An 18,524-nucleotide genomic window follows, 5' to 3' on the forward strand; every position below is an offset into this window, starting at 1 on the left:
GGCACTGAGAGTGCCGCAGGGTGCCGCGTCATTCTGAGGTCAAAACCCGACTGCAACGACTGTCGCGGTCGCGGCTTCCCCCCTCCGGAGTCGGCTCAAATGAATGGGCCAACTCCTGAGGTTGCTGCCGACAGGCGGAAGCCGTATTATTACCATATATTGCAAATATGGTGTATATAGTGATACTGTACTGCTAGGTAATCTAATGCCATTATAGTAAGGTTTTCTAGTGTAATACCTCAACGAAAAGTGTGTTCACTGTAACGTTAAAGTGGTTCTCCTTATACTTATCAATGGAAGATGCATGGGGTGCTTGTTTGAAGCATTGGATGCTCTCTGCTCACACACCAAGCAATGTCATATTCATCAGTCACCCCAGTCCCATTCAAGTGACTAGGCTGAGATTCGATACCAAACATACCCCTTGCACAAATGCTGTGCTTGGTAAGTACTACAAAGGCTGCAGAGCTCACACAAATGCTGTAACCTCTTCAAACAGCTGATCATCTGGGGCCCGGGGGCTGGTCCATTGCAGATCTTTAATTGATGGCCAATTCTAATAGGTCATCAACTAATACATCCCAGAAAATGCCATTGCAACTGATGGACTTAAGCCCATATATATGGTATGTATGTGAGTGGTGACCCCTGGTTTAAGAAATGCGATTGGGACCCCTTTCTTGAGAACGATACAGGTCCCAGAGTTGGGAATAACCCTATACTATAAATCAGGAAGGGTATTTCTCCGAATTTATGTAGAGTAGGCCTACGTGCCGGATATGTGACTGTAACGTCTAGGTGGATTTTGCACGTCTTAAGTGCTTTTATGTTTTGTGTAATAAACCCGTGAACACATTCTTCTGTTTTGTGCTCGCTCTTGTGCTTTGTTTCCGCATTGTATAAGACTCCTTTGTCAGAGACTTTGTGGAAGCGAACGCCTCCATGCCTTTATTTTTCCAGAGCTTAATGGCTTTATGTTGTTTCTCTTAGCTATAAAACCAAGCTGGCTGCAGCCCTTGCAAAATGTCGAATTAAGTATGCCGCTCCAACCATTGAGTATATATTACCTGAGACTGTACGGAAACAAGAACAAAGAGCTTCTACATTACCGATATATGCTTGGATTAACACGGCCAAAACCAGGTAAGTATCAGTAAAAAACACCATAAAAGTATGGAGTAGTGCACTAGGTTATTGGGAGATAAGTCAAGGAGAAGTCAGCGGCAATACAGGAGCCAAGGGCAAGAAACTAATTGGGACGTTGCGCCCTCTGATGAAGTAGTGTTTATGGTGCAAGGGAAGAGTCTTCCTTCTTCTATTCTATAGGTCACAAGGGACCGGTAACTGTATTCAGCACAAGGATAGGACTTGACCACAAAACATCTCAGCTCAATTCAATATTATTTTTTATGAGTATTTTGACAGCTTTGTGGACCCTTTTAGGGCTTTTTATTCTTGTTATACCTTTTATTTTCAGCATCACAGAAGTTTTTAACACCTTAAAGCGAGATGGGTTCACCCAGATTGACTTGCCCTCCGAACTGGACGGTTACACGTACTGTGTGGATCGACATTGCCCGGATTTGCTCATTTTTCCATCCCATTTGAAAGAGGAACTTGGCAACATGGAGATGGTTGTTAACTTCCAGCTGATATTACAGGTAGATTTGTGGCCAACTTTATGTCCAGTGTGCATGACAAGTTGTAGTACATTAAAGGGGTTATGCCACAGTTGGAATCTGATCGCTGAGACCGCCACTTACCCTGAGAACGGGGTGTTTTATCTCCATTGTGAATCCAACCAAGGGTAAAGGGTGGGCAAAGACATACCCCACTCCATTAACTTGAATGGAAGCGCCAGAGATAGCCAATTGGCTATCTTTGGACCTCCTATTGAAGTGATTGAGAGTGTAGAACATATCTGTGTCCACCAGGAGGTGCCACTGCATTCACAATGGAGGCTAAACATCCCGTTCTCAGTGATCAGATCTCGGTGGATTATCAATTTATCCTGTAACCTATGGATCGAGGCTAAATATGTTTCATAGCAGTATCTTAAGCATGCAAACCCTACCCCCTGCCACGGCCCTAATAGGCACATGGTTTTACATGGATAACCAAGGTATTGCTGTCAAAATTTTGCAATCACTTGTCAACAAAGGGGAAGGGGGGAGGCATTGCTTCAGTTACAAATGCATATGGTAATGTATTAAAGATGAAGATATAAAACCAGCTCTTGTCTGCCTGTGTTATTAGAGCATATGTACATCACAGTAGGGGGTCCTCCACTTGTACTCCCCCTGCTATGAGCCAAGAACTGTTGACATGCAGCCGACCCCGCACATCTGTGTATTACATGGTTGCCCATCCTGAACGCTGAACTTGTAGAAGCCCCCACAGACCAGCTTGTCTTTGATACAGAACATTATGTAATAAGCTTAGTACATTTTACTGCCTCCGTAATATTCTTGCAAATCATTTACTAACATTTTGGGTGAGTGATCCAAATGGCAAATGTTTTTTGTAAGCATTATAAAGTAATAAAATAATATTCCATTCCACTCCAAAATTCTATTGTTTTGTACCTTTGTGTATACATGGTAACAGACTACAAACAAACCCTGTGCAGTCTGATCTTGTAGTCATTCTCCCTTTCATGTGTCCGTTTCTTACGTTCGGTAAATTATCAAGAAGTAAAACACTTACTACAGATATGAGAATGACTGCAGGATCGGGGAGGGTTCGCTAGTTGTCTGTTACTGTGAAGACACATTAATCCCTAAAGACATGTGAAAAAGACAGATCTGGATATGCCAGCTTTTTTTCGCTTCCATATCTTTTACATTAATGGTCAGTTTTTGACCTAGTTTTCTACTAATGTAGACTATAGCTTTTCATCTGCAATCCAATACAAACCCGCTATTAATTACTAGTAATCATTATCTGGTCCCTATTATATAACCATAAAGGGGTTATCCGGCTTCCAAAAATTATCCGCAAGTACATCAACAGTAGAGATGAGCGAACACTGTTTGGATCAGCCGATCCGAACAGCACGCACCCATAGAAATGAATGGAAGCACCTGTGACGCTGACTTTGCCGGCGGCCGGTGTCACAGGTGCTTCCATTCATTTCTATGGGTGTGTGCTGTTCGGATCGGCTGATCCGAACAGTGTTCGCTCATCTCTAATCAACAGCAGTGTTAAATCCTCACTGTTCCCTTGTGAAGCCTTTCTTGGCTTTATTTTACTTGCTGCTCCTTGTATCACTGTTATTTGCATGCAGTGAATCTGTGGACACACTACATTTCCCATGATGCATCTGCCTGCTCTCACCCCTTATGTACCCCTCCCTTCTCCATTCTACCCTGCTATGAAATCACCAGGTAAGGAGGTGTTCACACTACCGTTAGATGCCCATTCTGATAGTATCCGGTAAAAAAAAAAAAACAATGTTAAAAAATAACAGGCACTTAACATTTGTCATAATTCTGTTATTTTGAACAGACACAAAAGTCCTGCATCCTGCGTTATTATGTCCACTAAAATAACAGACACTTGTTGGATTTAGTGAAAACAGACACTTACGAACCCTAACGGGCAACAGATCAAATCCCATTGAAATCCGTGGGATTTTTAATGGATTTCTGACTGATCTATTAGTGTCCATTGTTAACATTCCTCAACGATGCGAACACTGGACACTACTAACGGTAATGTGAATTCCTCCAAATAAATCACTCTCACATCCGAGGTCACGTGCTACTGTGACGTTTCATTTGCCGGCTGAACTTCTCACAGGGAGCGGCATTGAGCTTGTAAACGAAACGACACAGCTGAGGTCAATAACCTGAAAATAAATCAGACAAATGGTGCAGAACTGAAACAGGATATACATTAGGAAGTGTTTGGTATTGATGCATCCTGCTATATATTTTTATTACAAATATTGGATAACCCCTTTAATGTGTTGTAATGTGCAGCTCATGTCTGTTTGTGTACCTGGCATTTTTACAAAGGCTCTGTCTGAAACTATCTGCACCAGAATGATCTGGCCTCTTGATAAAATCAAGTCCCCATACCCGTCCTCAACAATGGAAATCTCATGCCTATAGAAAATGGGTCATGTCCCGCTCTGCAGGCACAGAACGTGGGGCTATGGCGAATCTGTGGAGCAAGAAAGGCCACATTATCAGTTATCTATGCCAGAAGACAGGCTTTCATGGAATAAGAACTTCCCCTCTATATGGGGTCCATTGGTTATAATGGACCTATCTTATAGGACGGCAATTATTATCCAAAAGTTTTGGGAGTACCTAGAGGAAACCCATATAGGGATGAGAACCTCCATGCAGATGTTATTCCTGGTCAGTAAAGTCCAAGCAGATTTTCTATCGTGCCGGCAGTATGCATTGACCCACATGAATAAACTTTGCATGGAGATTTTATGACGATATAACGGAATGATCATTGTCGTCGTCCCCATTGAAGCGACACCGTCATTAACACCCAACAAACGGCCTACAAGAATACTTGCGTCACCCCAAGTCTCTATATACCATCTTACAAGTCATATTTGTCTAGGAAGCATTTTTGTTATCTGGTTTAGGAAACCAAACATAAAGGGAGATGTCGAGGAGCAGAGAGTGATTTATATCTCCATTGTACCCTCTCTCCAGACTTGGAACAATATCATTGCATGAGCAAGAGGGTTGCGTGGCAACATGTTTATGTCAGGCACTTTATCACCGCGAACAGAATCTGCCCAGTTTGGGAGCTTGATCTTTTAATCCCTAGAAGGACAATGCCAACATAAAATATAGCGCCTTTCTCCGGGCAGCCTTACTTTGGCTGCGGCATGAGCAGAGAGAGTGTAGGAGTACAATAAATTGCTATGGAAACTGGTGCAAAGGCATAGATCACCGGGGACGGCTAAGCCATGTAACGTATTGTCTAAGGACACATTAAAAGGGTTATGCTTTGGGAGAATGTCTAATACCTGCCGCGTATGTGAAGTCTTGTTATGTACTTGTTGCATTTTCATGTCGCCTTGTAGAATTGGGTCGTCTAACTGGCGTGCAGTGTTTAGTCTGCAAGGAAGACGCCTCTTACAGGTATAAGTGGTAGGGATCGCTCTACTGCTAGGCCTTCCCTATAGGTACATTTTCCATTTATACATCCATAGTCTTTGGCTGAGAGACTCGCATGTATTTGGAACAGTAAGCCACCTGCAGGTCCAATAGTTTAGTATCCCAAGTACCCATATACTAGGTAGGTTCGGGTTAAAAAAAAGAAAAAGTCTACTTACCAGGCAAAGAATGTTCCCGGCACCATAACAAAACCAGGGCAGTGCACTTCAGCTTCACGCCACACGTGTCAGGAGCACCAGAGGTGACAACACACCCATCTCAGAGTATTAGGAATTTTCTAAAGCATCCCAGACACAGACTGGTATAATCTAGGGATATTTGAGAGAATAAACCATCAGTCCTTAAAGGGGTATTCCCAACTCTCCTGTTCACCAACTTGCAGGCTGTGTGCTCTGTTCACTTCCTGGTTTTCTCAGTGAATTGGTGGGCGGGGTTTCACTAGCTATCTCTCTTCATAGCACTACATGTCTGCAGTCAGTAATGAGGAATGGTTGTAAATAAATTAGCACAGTATCACTGGAAGATGCACAATATGAAGCTGATGTTGCAGAGCTGGATTTGTTAGGTGATGAGAATCCCAAACTTACATGCTACAGGACCACAAGTCAGTTTGCAATATACTCACTTTTAGGGCTGTGTTTAGTGGACTCCCTGTCTCAGCCCTTATCAGCAAAATTCAATTAGCCGACTGATATCTGGAAGAGGGAGATAAACAGCTCAGAAATACAAGCTGCTCCAAACACTCAGCTCCCCCTCCCCTGCTGAGAGGAGGGAGCTATGTCACTTGTCCTGGGCGGAGAGATAAGATCATCCCCAGGTCCGTGGTTATGGAAACGCAGTGTAAACAATTAAGTGAAGAATCTCATATAGCGGCCAAACAAAGCAGTTTTTCTGAAGCAATGTATTTAGGAAAAGTCTTAAATCCACATAAACTAGCAGTATAGATAGGATCCTTGAGATGGGACAACCCATTTAAGTACCTCCCTGGTAGTTTGTTGTCCTATATAAACATGACAGGTATTATTAGAAGGAATACTGGGGCAGAGAAACTAATAGGGGGAATTTACTAACCTATGTAAGCCAGTGAAAGGCCTGGTTCACATTTGTGTTTAGGCCATTCCATTCCCCACTCCGCATGAAATATGCAGAGAGAAAAGTCCTGCAAGAAGCACTTTTCTTTCCATATTTTTCATGCAGAAACCACATGGACCCCATTACAGTGTATGGGGTCTGCGAGTTTCCTTAGGTAACTGCTTTTCTTTGTGGATAGGACTCCATTCAGGGGGTCCCCAAGCGGACTTCCCAAACGAAAACTCGAACACAGATGTGAACGGGGCCTAAGAAGCGTGTAAAAGTGGTGCATTTTTTATTTACAGCCCTGTTTTGTGCAAAAATATGCTACATTGTTCATTCCACTCCATACTAGCTACTTTTTAACAAAGTGGGCAGAGCAGGCCAGGATAGGGACACCTTGGACCAACAAAATTAATATAGCTCATGCCAGAAAAATGGCATGAGCTATACCTGAAATCTACACCAGTTCCTGACTATCATATATTTCAATCCTATCCTATCCTACTAATCCTTCCTACTAATTGTGAAAGTTTGTGTGTTTGGATGTTTGTTCCTCAATCACGCAAAAACGGCTGAACGGATTTGCATGAAATTTGCCACATACATAGATAGGAACCCTGATTAAAACATAGGCTACTTTTTATCCCGGTAAATGATGTCACTACACGACCGCAGTGAAGGAATTTAGGTTCACACAACACTAAAGGACCTGTGATGACATCATCACAGGTCCTTGAGCCATTCTAGGATAGGATCATGCTAGGCAGTGGGTGGAGCTACACAATTTTGTGGGCGGAGCTATATAGGATGAAGCTGGACAGTGAAAGCTGAAGAAAATGGAGTCTCATGGAAGATCAGGAGACTACAGAACATGCAGGCTGTGTCTGGACAAGAGGAGTATATCGGGTGTAGAGTTTCAGTGGGTACGACGGGGAATGTGTTGTTCTGCGTCTGATGGGGGAGGGGGGAGAACTTTGGCACATTTCAGCAACATCCATTCAGCCCTTTGTAACACAGAATCTGCTCACACACTGACATAAGATCACCTCTATAATCCAAATGGCCAGATGTAGAGGAGCTAAAGCCGCGCTGTAGCACAGCTGAGTACGCTCTCCATATGCAGAGATGTACATACAACTGAGTATGCTGCACATATGCTGCAATGTAGCAGAGCTGAGACGCGGGAGCAGGTGGATCATCCACAACAGCAATTGGCTAAATATAAGCGGCTCAGCGCCAACACCGGGCAGATGCAAGTGCATAATATTAATAGCTCAGGTTCATCTTGAGTTTGACTAAGACTGGCATATAGAAGACTACCATTCTTGTCATCCTTGGGGTTCCATGATCACACACATATCTCCTTTTCTGTGGATAGTGTTGTGTATATATGTAATGTATGATTATAGTCATGTTCCTATGTGTATGATGATGATGGCCATGTTCCTATGTGTATGATGATGATTGCCATGTTCCTATGTGTATGATGATGATGGCCATGTTCCTATGTGTATGATGATGATAGCCATGTTCCTTTGTCTATGATGATGATAGCCATGTTCCTTTGTGTATGATGATAGCCATGTTCCTTTGTGTATGATGATAGCCATGTTCCTTTGTGTATGATGATGTATATCCCCCCTGATCTGTGCTCTCACATTCACAGGATAAGTCACACAGCCTGGCAGCACATTCAGTCAATGCCTTGCTCAACATGGATGACGACATCATAGTGGCCAACCCTTCTCCAGACTACACCATTGCTCACATTTCTGTGCTGACCAGTCAGTTTTCTAGTAAGATATATGTGTGCGGAGTGAAGTCTGAATCTAGAGAAGAGGAGATGTTGGATTTGTTCCGCAGCATGGACTGCAGAAGTAAGTGTTTCAGGTTATGTTTCCTCACCTATAGTAGTTATAAGTCAGCTGCAGTAAGTGTGGATTGTGCCTATAGTGGCTGTATACTGCCTAGTGCCATGAAAGATACCAGAACCCCTAAAAGAAGCAAGAAAATGCAAGTATGAACAGCGCCCTAACACCGGAAAATAAGCTTATTACATTATATAATGCTTTACATTTCAGATATTAAGATACTGAAGGAGAATTTCACCGACATCGACCCCTCTGATATTCGGTTGCAGAAAGCAAAGCTTATTCTTCTCCTGCCTCAGTGTTCAGGGTCAGGCATCAGTGACCCAGTGGAGTTTATTTTACATGAACATGGAGGTAAGTCTTCTCATTGAATATAGTTTTATTTCATCTGTTCTATTTCTCTGACTTATGTAGCACCAACATATTCAGTAGCGCTTTGCAGACATTGACATTGCTCATTGCCCAGAGTAGGGCTCACAATCTCAATTCAGGATGTGTTTGGAGTGTTGTTAAAAAATGAAATACCCGGAGGAAACCCACGTAAGCCGAGGCAGAACATATACTCTATGCAGATGTTGTCCGTGGTCAGATGCAAACCCCAAACTTCAGCGCAGCAAGACTACCGTGCTAACCGCTGATCTCTTCATCGTTCGGGTTGGGTTTGTTGTATAGAGGCAGGCGTTACTCAGGATCTATACTACAGGGCTTTCTAGGCGGCTTTCCTTCCATTCAGCAATGTGTTAGTAGGTAGTAAATATAAAGTGTAGGTAGATACTGTATAAGATGGCCAGGCAGGTAGGTACAGGTGTGTCTACTGTTGCCTTAACACAAATTTGTTACTGTCTTTTTACATAGGACAATTTCATGTTGGTTAGTAAAGATCTTTACATTTCTTAAAGCAAACTGTATAAGGTGAGAGCAGAGGGGGTGGTACAGTATTTCTCATTAAGACGACGGTGTGTACAGGGACTGACTAGACCATGCATTCCCTGCTAAGAATTCTGGGAAATGAATATACAAATAAAGCCTCCTTGGTGGAAATGGAGAAGTTGCTGTAACGCCACCTTTTGGAAGGTAGCTCCCTATATATCAATGCCTGTTTTTTCTGAAAGCTAAGTAGCATAATCTGGGAATAAAGACAAGCCAGAATACCTCCAACCGAATCCATTTTCCTTACACAAAATTCTTAGCAGGGCATGCATTGTCTAATAAGTTCCTGTACACCTCATGGTGGCAATGTCTCCTTAATGACCCCTTCTGAACCACATCAGGGACATCTCAACCTGCCCTGCTTCACACTGGTTAAAACAGTCTGCGGAGTCTCTTTTCCTTTTGGCTACTCTAATCCCAGACAATGTCACTAGGTTTCTCTAAAGACCAGGTATTGATATATATAGGGCTACATACCTAAAGGTGGCACTAGAGTGAGTTCTACTTTTTGCACGAAGGAGAACTTTTTTCTTTAATCCTTTTCCATAATTCCTTGTAGATGATGCATGGTGTGTTAGTCTATACACACTGCAGGGTGGCCTGCAAAGATAGTCTCTTTAAGGAAACATATTACCCCTTCTGACTCGCTGAGGCAGTACCCTGCTTAACACTGATAACAGGCAGATGTGTCTCTTTTCCTGTTGGAAGAGATATTGGTTTGGTTTTATTCCCAGGTTATGCCATTAGGTTTCAGGAAAACCTGGTATTCATCTATAGAGAGCTACCTTCCAAAAGGTGGCCCTAGAGCAGTGATGGCGAACCTATGGCACGCGTGCCAGAGAGGGCACGCAGAGCCCTCCATGCTGGCACGCGTGCGGTCGCCCGGATCGCTCACCAACAGGGAATCCGGTACAGGATTCCCCGTTGATGAGCGATCACTGCCTTCAGTTGTATGTGCAAATGCACATACAGCTGAAAGCTGTCAGGGTAGGCCGCGGATCGCGCGACCGCGGCCTACACTGGCTGCAGAGTTTGACCTCTGCCCCGACGCGGGCGCGATGACGTCATCAGCGCCGCCAGTGACAAGAAGGTGGATGCCGGCGGCTCTTCAGGGGTGAGTATGAGAGTGGCTCACTGTGTATATGATTTGGGGGGAGCGCTTATAATACTTGGTGGGGTGTATGATACTGGGGGGGAGTGTATAATACTGGGGGGGCTTATAATACTGGGTGGGGTGTATAATACTGGGGGGAGTGTATAATACTGGGGGGAGTGTATAATACTGGGGGGAGTGTATAATACTGGGGGGGCTTATAATACTGGGTGGAGTGTATAATACTGGGGGGCTTATAATACTGGGGGGAGTGTATAATACTGGGGGGAGTGTATAATACTGGGGGGAGTGTATAATACTGAGGGGGCTTATAATACTGGGTGGGGTGTATAATACTGGGGGGAGTGTATAATACTGGGGGGAGTGTATAATACTGAGGGGGCTTATAATACTGGGGGGAGTGTATAATACTGGGGGGCTTATAATACTGGGGTGGCTTATAATACTGGGGGGTGTACTAAAGAGCATATAATACTGGGGGGGGGGGCTATTTATAAGCACACAATACTGTGTGTGGATGCCACTGTGGAGCATATAATCCTGTGGGGGGGGGGACACCTACTGCGGAGCATATAACACTGGGGGGCTACTGTGGAGAATATAATATTGTGTGGTGGGCCCACTGCAGAGCATATAATACTGTCTGGGGTCCCCTCACTATTTATATCACACAGCATCTGTTTTATAGCAGACGTGATATTAGTACAGGATGTAAGAATATTACACGGTAACTATAAAACAGATCCTGTGCGATGTAAATAGTGAAAATTAATTGTTCAAAGTACCAAATGCCGAGACCTTTACATTTCAGTACAACGTTGTTTGTATTATTGAAAGCTCTGTAAAGCCCCACATGACTGTAATTTTTGGTCAGTAACTGTCCGCAATTGTGGATCCGCATAGTATTAAGTCTATATTGTTGTGTTGGCACTCCGCGAAAATTTTTGGGTTTTGGGTTGCAGTTTGGGCACTCGGTCTCTAAAAGGTTCGCCATCACTGCCCTAGAGCATATTTTCCTTTTCTACCATGGATGATTTATTTGCCTATTCCTTGCTTAGGGTGTGAGCAGACATTAATAGAATTGCTTACCTCTATACAGTTTGCATATTGTTCGCAGCACAGCCCTGTTTATGTGACATGTCGTGCGGCCAAATACAATATCACAACGTGCTGGGAAAACCCTTGACAGGGCAAATTACAACACCACAATTGGATGGCCATACATCCTACTAATCCTTCCTACTAATACTAATATTATAAATGATGTTTGTGGATTTGGATGTTTGTTCCTCAATCACGCAAAAACGGCTGAACGGATTTGCATGAAATTTGCCACATACATAGTTAGGAACCCCGATTAAAACATAGACTACTTTTTATCCCGGTAAATGATGTCACTACACGACCGTAGTGAAGGAATTTAGGTTCACACAACACTAAAGGACCTGTGATGACATCATCACAGGTCCTTGAGCCATTCTAGGATAGGATCGTGCTAGGAAGTGGGCGGAGCTACATGCTATTTTGTGGGTGGAGTTATATAGGATGAAGCTGGACAGTGTGAAAGCTGCAGAAAATGGAGTCTCATGGAAGATCAGGAGACTACAGAACATGCAGGCTGTGTGTGGGCAAGAGGAGTATATCGGGTGTAGAGTTTCAGTGAGTACGACGGGGAATGTGTTGTTCTGCCTCTGATGGGGGAGGGGGGAGAACTTTGGCACATTTCAGCAATATCCATTCAGCCCTTTGAAACACAGAAGCTGCTCAGGCAGTAACATAACAAAACCACTGTAATCACAATTGCCCGATGTAGCAGAGCTTATGCAGCGCTGTAGCACATCACTATAGGCTCTCCATATGTAAACATGTACATACGGCTGGGTATCCTACGCATATGCAGCGATGTAGCAGAGCCAAGACGCGGGAGCAGGCTGATCGAACTTTGGCACATTTCTACAACATCCATTCAGCCCTTTGTAACACAGAAGCTGCTCACACAATGACATAAGAACACCCCTATAATCCAAATGGCCAGATGTAGCAGAGCTTAGGCTGCGCTGTAGCTCAGCTGAGTACACTCTCCATATCCAGAGATGTACATACAACTGAGTATGCTGCACATATGCTACGATGTAGCAGAGCCGAGACGTGGGAGCAGGTGGATCATCCACATCAACAATTGGCTAAATATAAGCGGCTCAGCGCCAACACCAACCCGCAGACAAAGTAGTGGGCATATGCTAGTAGACACATATAGGATAGACAACCTGTGACACAATACTGCAAAATCATGTCGTTTTGAAATCCTGGTCGTCTTTTGACACCTATATCTGTATGTATCTGACCAAGGTAAAGAAAGACACATTAGTGGATATATATGGGATAGATCCAGTCCTATAACAGGACGATAGATAGATAGATAGATAGATAGATAGATAGATAGATAGATAGATAGATAGATAGATAGAATAAATTATAAAACGATTTTTCTATGGAAACAATACAAATTTAAAGAATATGTCGTGACTATTATATGTCCAAAGAAAAAAACTATTTGGGCTGATGGAATGTTACTCTCTATTACATGTAGTACTATCTTTCACCCTGCAGGTGTCACTCTTGTTATGGTTGTATTGTTTGTATAGCGCTCTCATTCAGAGGTTATGGATGCGGGCAGTGAGCGCTGTGAAGCTTACCCGTGATGCAAATAAAAGAAGCCGAAGGGAAACCTCATCTTATCTGAAGCTTTTACTGTCTCACCTATTAACACCATAAATATTCCTATGACATTTTAGAAATAGGTTTTGCTTCTTATATTTGTCTGTTTGTGCACATTGTCACTTCTTTCTGAATATTGCTAGCCACATAGAGAAGGGGGTAGGAAGTGACAGCTACCCCGAGGATATTTCAGATTCTGCAAACTACTATTAATTTCTCAGTCCCATGTTGTCCTTGGCCTGATAAGCGCCAAACGAAATAGGTGACCTGAAGACAATTACGTGACTTTATCACCCTACCTATATTTGTGTTTTATATGTTCCATAAGTGTAATGATAGAAAGAGTTTACAAGCGTCTGACCATAATGGCCATGTCTAACCTTTCTCATCCAGACACCGCTCTGCTCCAGGATCTCTCTCAAGGACACGTCTCACCTGACAGACTCAACGCATTGGCCAAACAACAGCTATCGGAGCTCAACCACGCCATGAAATGTAAGTGTGTAGTCCAATGCACTCTGACAGTCTCACCTGTATAAGTTACTGATGGGACCGCCCACTGGACTCCTAAGCTCAGAACTAGCAGGGATTTAAATGAATATTTTCACAGAAAACTGGAGAAAATACTGTAAAGTAAGAAGGCTTTCAGAAATGAAAGTGTTAATACTTTATTTTTGTCAATTTACAAAATGAATTGAATGAATAAAAGAGAAATCTAAATCTCAGCAATATTTGGTGTGACCTTTGCCCTTTGGAGGAGGAGTCCTGGAAGTGATGATATGGCCCTGACCTCAGCGTCATCCAGTCTGTCTGGGATTACATGAAGGGACAGAAGGATTGGAGCAAGCCTACATCTACAGAAGATCTGGGCTTAGTTCTCCAAGATGGCAGGAAAAACCTCCTTTAGGAACTACTAGTGTACCTAGAAGAATTGGTGGAAGGCAAAGGGGGTCACACCAAATATTGATGGGGCTTAGATTTCTCCTTTGTTCATTGACTTCATTTTGTTAATTGACAAAAATACTGTAACTTTTAACACTTTTTTTTCTAGTTTTAAAAGCCTTCTTACTTTGTAGCATGCTGTATGTATAGCTCCTCCTGCTCTATACATACCGTCTACAGATTGCAGTACATTTTCCATGTGACAGGTTCCCTTTAATATATGTTATTTTCTCTTGGATTGCTGATTGTTTGAAGCCGGTGTTCTCTAAAGGACAGTATGTGACCCACATGACAATCCAGTGACATTCTCCTCTGCTTTCTTCTGATGTCAGTCAGTAAAGCGCAGGCGATTGTATACTGCACGTGCTCCATTTATCCTGAGGAAAATGAAAGCGTGATAAGGCAAGCCGTGCAGGTCAAGATGGAAGGAGTTAAAGGGCAGTCATACAGGTAGGCCTTGTGTATGTGCATTGTGCACTCACCTGTACCAGACTTTTCCTGAACTGTAAGGAAATTCCTTTACTGTACTTGATTTTAGTTCCATTAATTCCATCTCTAGGGCCTATTCACACGGAGTAAAATGGCGTGTAATTTGGAGTGTAATTTTTACACGTGTAAAAAATTTACACATGTATTTTGGAGTGTTTTTTTACACTTGGCGTTTCAGTAGCGTTTACGGAGCGTTTTTTGGAGTGTTTACGCTCCAAAAAACGCTCCGTAAACGCTACTGAAACGCCACGTGTAAAAAAAAAAAAAACACTCCAAAATACACGTGTAAATTTTTTACACGTGTAAAAATTACACTCCAAATTACACGCCATTTTACTCTGTGTGAATAGGCCCTAGAAAAAATGTCTCTTGGGAGCAGCGATTTTAGCAACACACTTATTTGGGCCCCTTCGCACGGCGTAAGCACACCGTTCATTTAGACACGTATATACAGGTCCGAGCGCGGCGCTTCAAAACAGAGCCCATTGATTTCAATGGGAAGCGCGCGTATATGCCGATATACGCGCGCTTCCCATTGAAATCAATGGGCTCTGTTTTGAAGCGCCGCGCTCGGACCTGTATATACGTGTCTAAATGAGCGGCGCACTTACGCCGTGTGAAGGGGCCCTTTGTCTGTATACTTGTGCTATCCTGCCTTCTCTATGTCCCTATTCATACAATACAGATGTGCTGCTAACTGATAATGAGATGGCTCTGCATGTAGCGTCTCAGCCTATACAGCAAAGCTGACAAGTGACCTGCAGCTAACAGCTAATGTCAGCTCATTATGAAAACTGGAGTGTTTAATTTTTTTTTATGTGGATAGTCAGATAAAAAAAAAAATACTAACAATTTTTAAAAAAATATTTTCATAATTAAAACCTAATTTTAGTGATGTCATTTTATGATGTCACATTCCATATACAGTAAATGTTTATTCCCATCATATAAATGGCTGCGTAGGATATGTGTAGGATGTGTTATCTATCACTTCATGATCTGACAACTTAACCAATTCCAAGATTAAAGGGGCCATAATGTCATATTTGCATATTTTTCCCATTTTTTCCAGTTTCCTCCTATGGGTTTAAAGGGGCTCTATCACTGGGAAAAGTCATTTTTAACTAATCACATCCTTGCATAGGGTTTAGAAAGTCTATTCCTCACCTACCTTTAGTATATAGATTGCCTCAGTGGTTTCTGAATAAGTCCGTTTTTATTCATATGCTAATGAGCTTCCAGCCAGCTCAGGAAGTTCCCAGCAACACGGTCAGGGTATGCTAATGAGCTTCCAGCCAGCACAGGAAGTTCCCAGCAGCACGGTCAGGGTGGGTGGTACATAGTCAATATGGCAATCAGGCAGAGATCAGGGCAAATAGAACAGGTTTGGGGTCACAAGCAGAGGTCAACACAGGTAATACGGACAGAACTATGGCGAACACATTTGTCTAGGCACCTTCCCATAGGAAAAAGGTGCCTCATATAGCTAGGGGTGTGTTCTAATTTTTGCACACTGAGTCAATGGTCTGTGCCAAACCTTTAGGATGCAGAGAGGGCATGTGTCCTGGAAACACCCTTATACTAGGAAGCAGTGGGAACCTAGCGGGCACAGGTAAGATGTAGCAACTGCAGCGCCCTCTAATGTCTGGCATTGTACACCACAAGACTGTGCAGGGAACACTATCTATGTACTAGGGGACACTGTCAGTTCTAAACACATCTCCAGAAGCAATAACAGAGGAATAATACAACACAGAGCCATGAAAAGGGGCTACAGAATTGTTATTTCTATATATATCAGCATTTACTACAGCAGACCTTACAGAAGAGATGACCGGTCCGGAGGACACTCCTAGCTATCCTTGACCAGTGTGTTTGACATATCTTCACCCCTTCTTATGACCCCGATGTGTTTCAGGATTAGCCCTCCTCTTATACCCCTTTGCTCTTCTGAAGAAGTGGAATTGGCTTCTGAGAACTTTTTTAAAATGGAGCCATCAAAGACTTCCAATGGTTGTTTTCTTGCAGTCCTAACCAGAGAGGTAAGTTACCAGAAAGCGACCGGCTGCAGTACATTGTAGAACTGGACTGTGCAACTAAGATATTCAGTTCTATATAGTCATTGATACCGGGTTACAATAAACATCACATAAGGATTTAATGGAAGCTTCACACTAGAATGGAGTGGGTTACATCAGGTCTTGTGGATCATGTAGGTTGCCTTGCCTTGCTTGTGTTAGCTGTGTGGCTTGGAAGGTTCTGCCTGCCATTCCATCACATCTAACACACCCAGAGCCCCACACCTGGCATACAGCAGGTGGTGTCTTATACTAGTCAGCGCCACCTACTGGATCCACAGCATACCAGTCAGCACCTGATTATACCCACTCCATTAGGGGCAGTTCACACGGAGTAATGCGCCGCGCATTCACTCATGTATACACGTGTCAGAGCGCGGCGCTTCAAAACAGATCCCATTCATTTCAGTGTGTGCTGGCATACGCGCAATACACATTGAAATCAATGGGAGGCTTTGTAACCCATTGATTTCAATGTGTATCGTGCATAGGCCAGCACATGTATACGTGCCTGAATGCGCGGGGCGTTACGCCGTGTGAACTGCCTCTTATAACTGATGACCTCTCCTTAGAATAGGTCATCAAATAAAGTTGGTCAAGGCTCCGACACCCAGGGCCCAGCCAGTCATCTGTTTGAAGAGGCCGCAGTGTGAGTGCTGCAACGCCTTCAGTACTCACCAAGCACAGCACGATATATTTGTGCAGCAGCTCCTTAGTATTGTGGCCCCCTCCATGACTGAGCTGTGTCAAGTCCATGTGACGTCACTTGTCCTGTGAAATGGAAGCAGTGCAGGGAATGTTGCCGCCACTTCAAATGATTTGTGTGTGTCCTAGATGTAGGACCTGCACAGATCTTCATGTTATGCTCTTTACTAAGGCTAGACGCATCTAAATTTGACCTGAAAAATTGTCTTGGTTGAAATTGTCCCTTTTTATCAGCTGTAGATTAATGTATATAGACACCTTAAGAGCTGTTTCCACTCTGCTGGACCAGAAAAGTCAATCCATGACATGGTCTGACTGATATACAGTATAATACTATATTTTTTCCAGCAGTGGTTGTTGTAAGGTCACACCAGCACAGACCATAGAGATCAAAAATGTCATTGCTTGGTAGAAGTGAGCAGTAGAGATGAGGGAGCAATGAATGGAGCCGGCCAGCACGCAGGGGGTTAAGCACACGGGGTTAAGCTCGCTCATCTCTACTGCGTCCATTCATTCCTATGGGTGCGTACTATTCGAAACTTCCGTTTTAATTTGGTTTTTTTTTTCGGTTTTGCTCTCATGTTAGAAGGATCCATCAGAATTTCTTTCTGCTAAAGATGTTTTGGCTCGAGCCGCTTCTAAGGGACTTCTGGATGGTATCGGACTTCCAAAATCCTCAAAAAGAGAGCGGAAAAAATCAAAAGCAACACATAAAAGTGCTCAAACTCCATCAGTAAATCAGGCAAACATCATCGAGTTCCTGAACAGGGAAAATAATCTGATCAGCCCAAGAATACAAGATCCAAAGAACAGTCTTCAAGTAAGAAAACCAACAAAGCTCGGAGCAATCCCTTCAAACATAACAGGGAAATCTACAAATAGCCCCTCGGCCATCTCCAAAATGTTAGAGAGACAACCAACCATTGTCAGGCCAAAGCCAGAAGAAAAGATTGTGCTGAAGCCAGTCCAGATTTTGTTGCCTCCTGTAATGGCTCCATTGTCCATGACTCCACCCACTGTCAAAATCCGGAGTCCGGTCCACTATCGCCACCAGCGCTGGTATGCAGGAACCAGAAGAGCCATCTCCTCGCCAAGATCCTATATACCAACATCGTCGCTGCCTGGCAGAACCAAGGAGGCTCCGCCGCCCACCGCATTTCCACATCCTAAGCCTTGGCATTGAGCAGTATACGTCATTGTCATGTCCGCTTGTATCCGGTGGTAACATTGTGCCTCATTTACTAACATGACCTTTGTGTTTCTAATGTTATCCTTTTGTATCTTATAACTAATGTTAAATGACGTGACACGTGGATATAATGAGCCTGCCAATTAGTTTATTAAGACATTTGTCTTACTATTAATGAATAATTAATATTACTAAAAGCATAGCCTGGTGACTCCCAGTGACGCCTGTGTCTCCCTTGTTGGGGCTGTCTTCCTCTATAACAGT

General features: G+C 43.3%; 1 protein-coding gene across 1 annotated transcript in view; it reads left to right on the plus strand.

The window, feature by feature from the left end:
• The window catches only part of NSUN7 (NOP2/Sun RNA methyltransferase family member 7), a 28,616-nt gene extending 10,321 nt beyond the window's left edge, over nt 1-18,295 (plus strand). Inside the window, exons 4-11 of the mRNA XM_075261590.1 lie at nt 991-1,143; nt 1,478-1,661; nt 7,891-8,101; nt 8,306-8,449; nt 13,251-13,352; nt 14,132-14,249; nt 16,207-16,330; nt 17,658-18,295. Of these exons, the coding sequence (XP_075117691.1) occupies nt 991-1,143; nt 1,478-1,661; nt 7,891-8,101; nt 8,306-8,449; nt 13,251-13,352; nt 14,132-14,249; nt 16,207-16,330; nt 17,658-18,254 (1,633 nt within the window). The 3' untranslated portion in view covers nt 18,255-18,295. The remainder of the gene's footprint in view (nt 1-990; nt 1,144-1,477; nt 1,662-7,890; nt 8,102-8,305; nt 8,450-13,250; nt 13,353-14,131; nt 14,250-16,206; nt 16,331-17,657) is intronic.
• The last annotated feature ends 229 nt before the right edge of the window (nt 18,296-18,524 follow it).

This window comes from Leptodactylus fuscus, chromosome 1 (genome assembly GCF_031893055.1).
Source record: "Leptodactylus fuscus isolate aLepFus1 chromosome 1, aLepFus1.hap2, whole genome shotgun sequence".
Classification (NCBI taxonomy): domain Eukaryota; kingdom Metazoa; phylum Chordata; class Amphibia; order Anura; family Leptodactylidae; genus Leptodactylus; species Leptodactylus fuscus.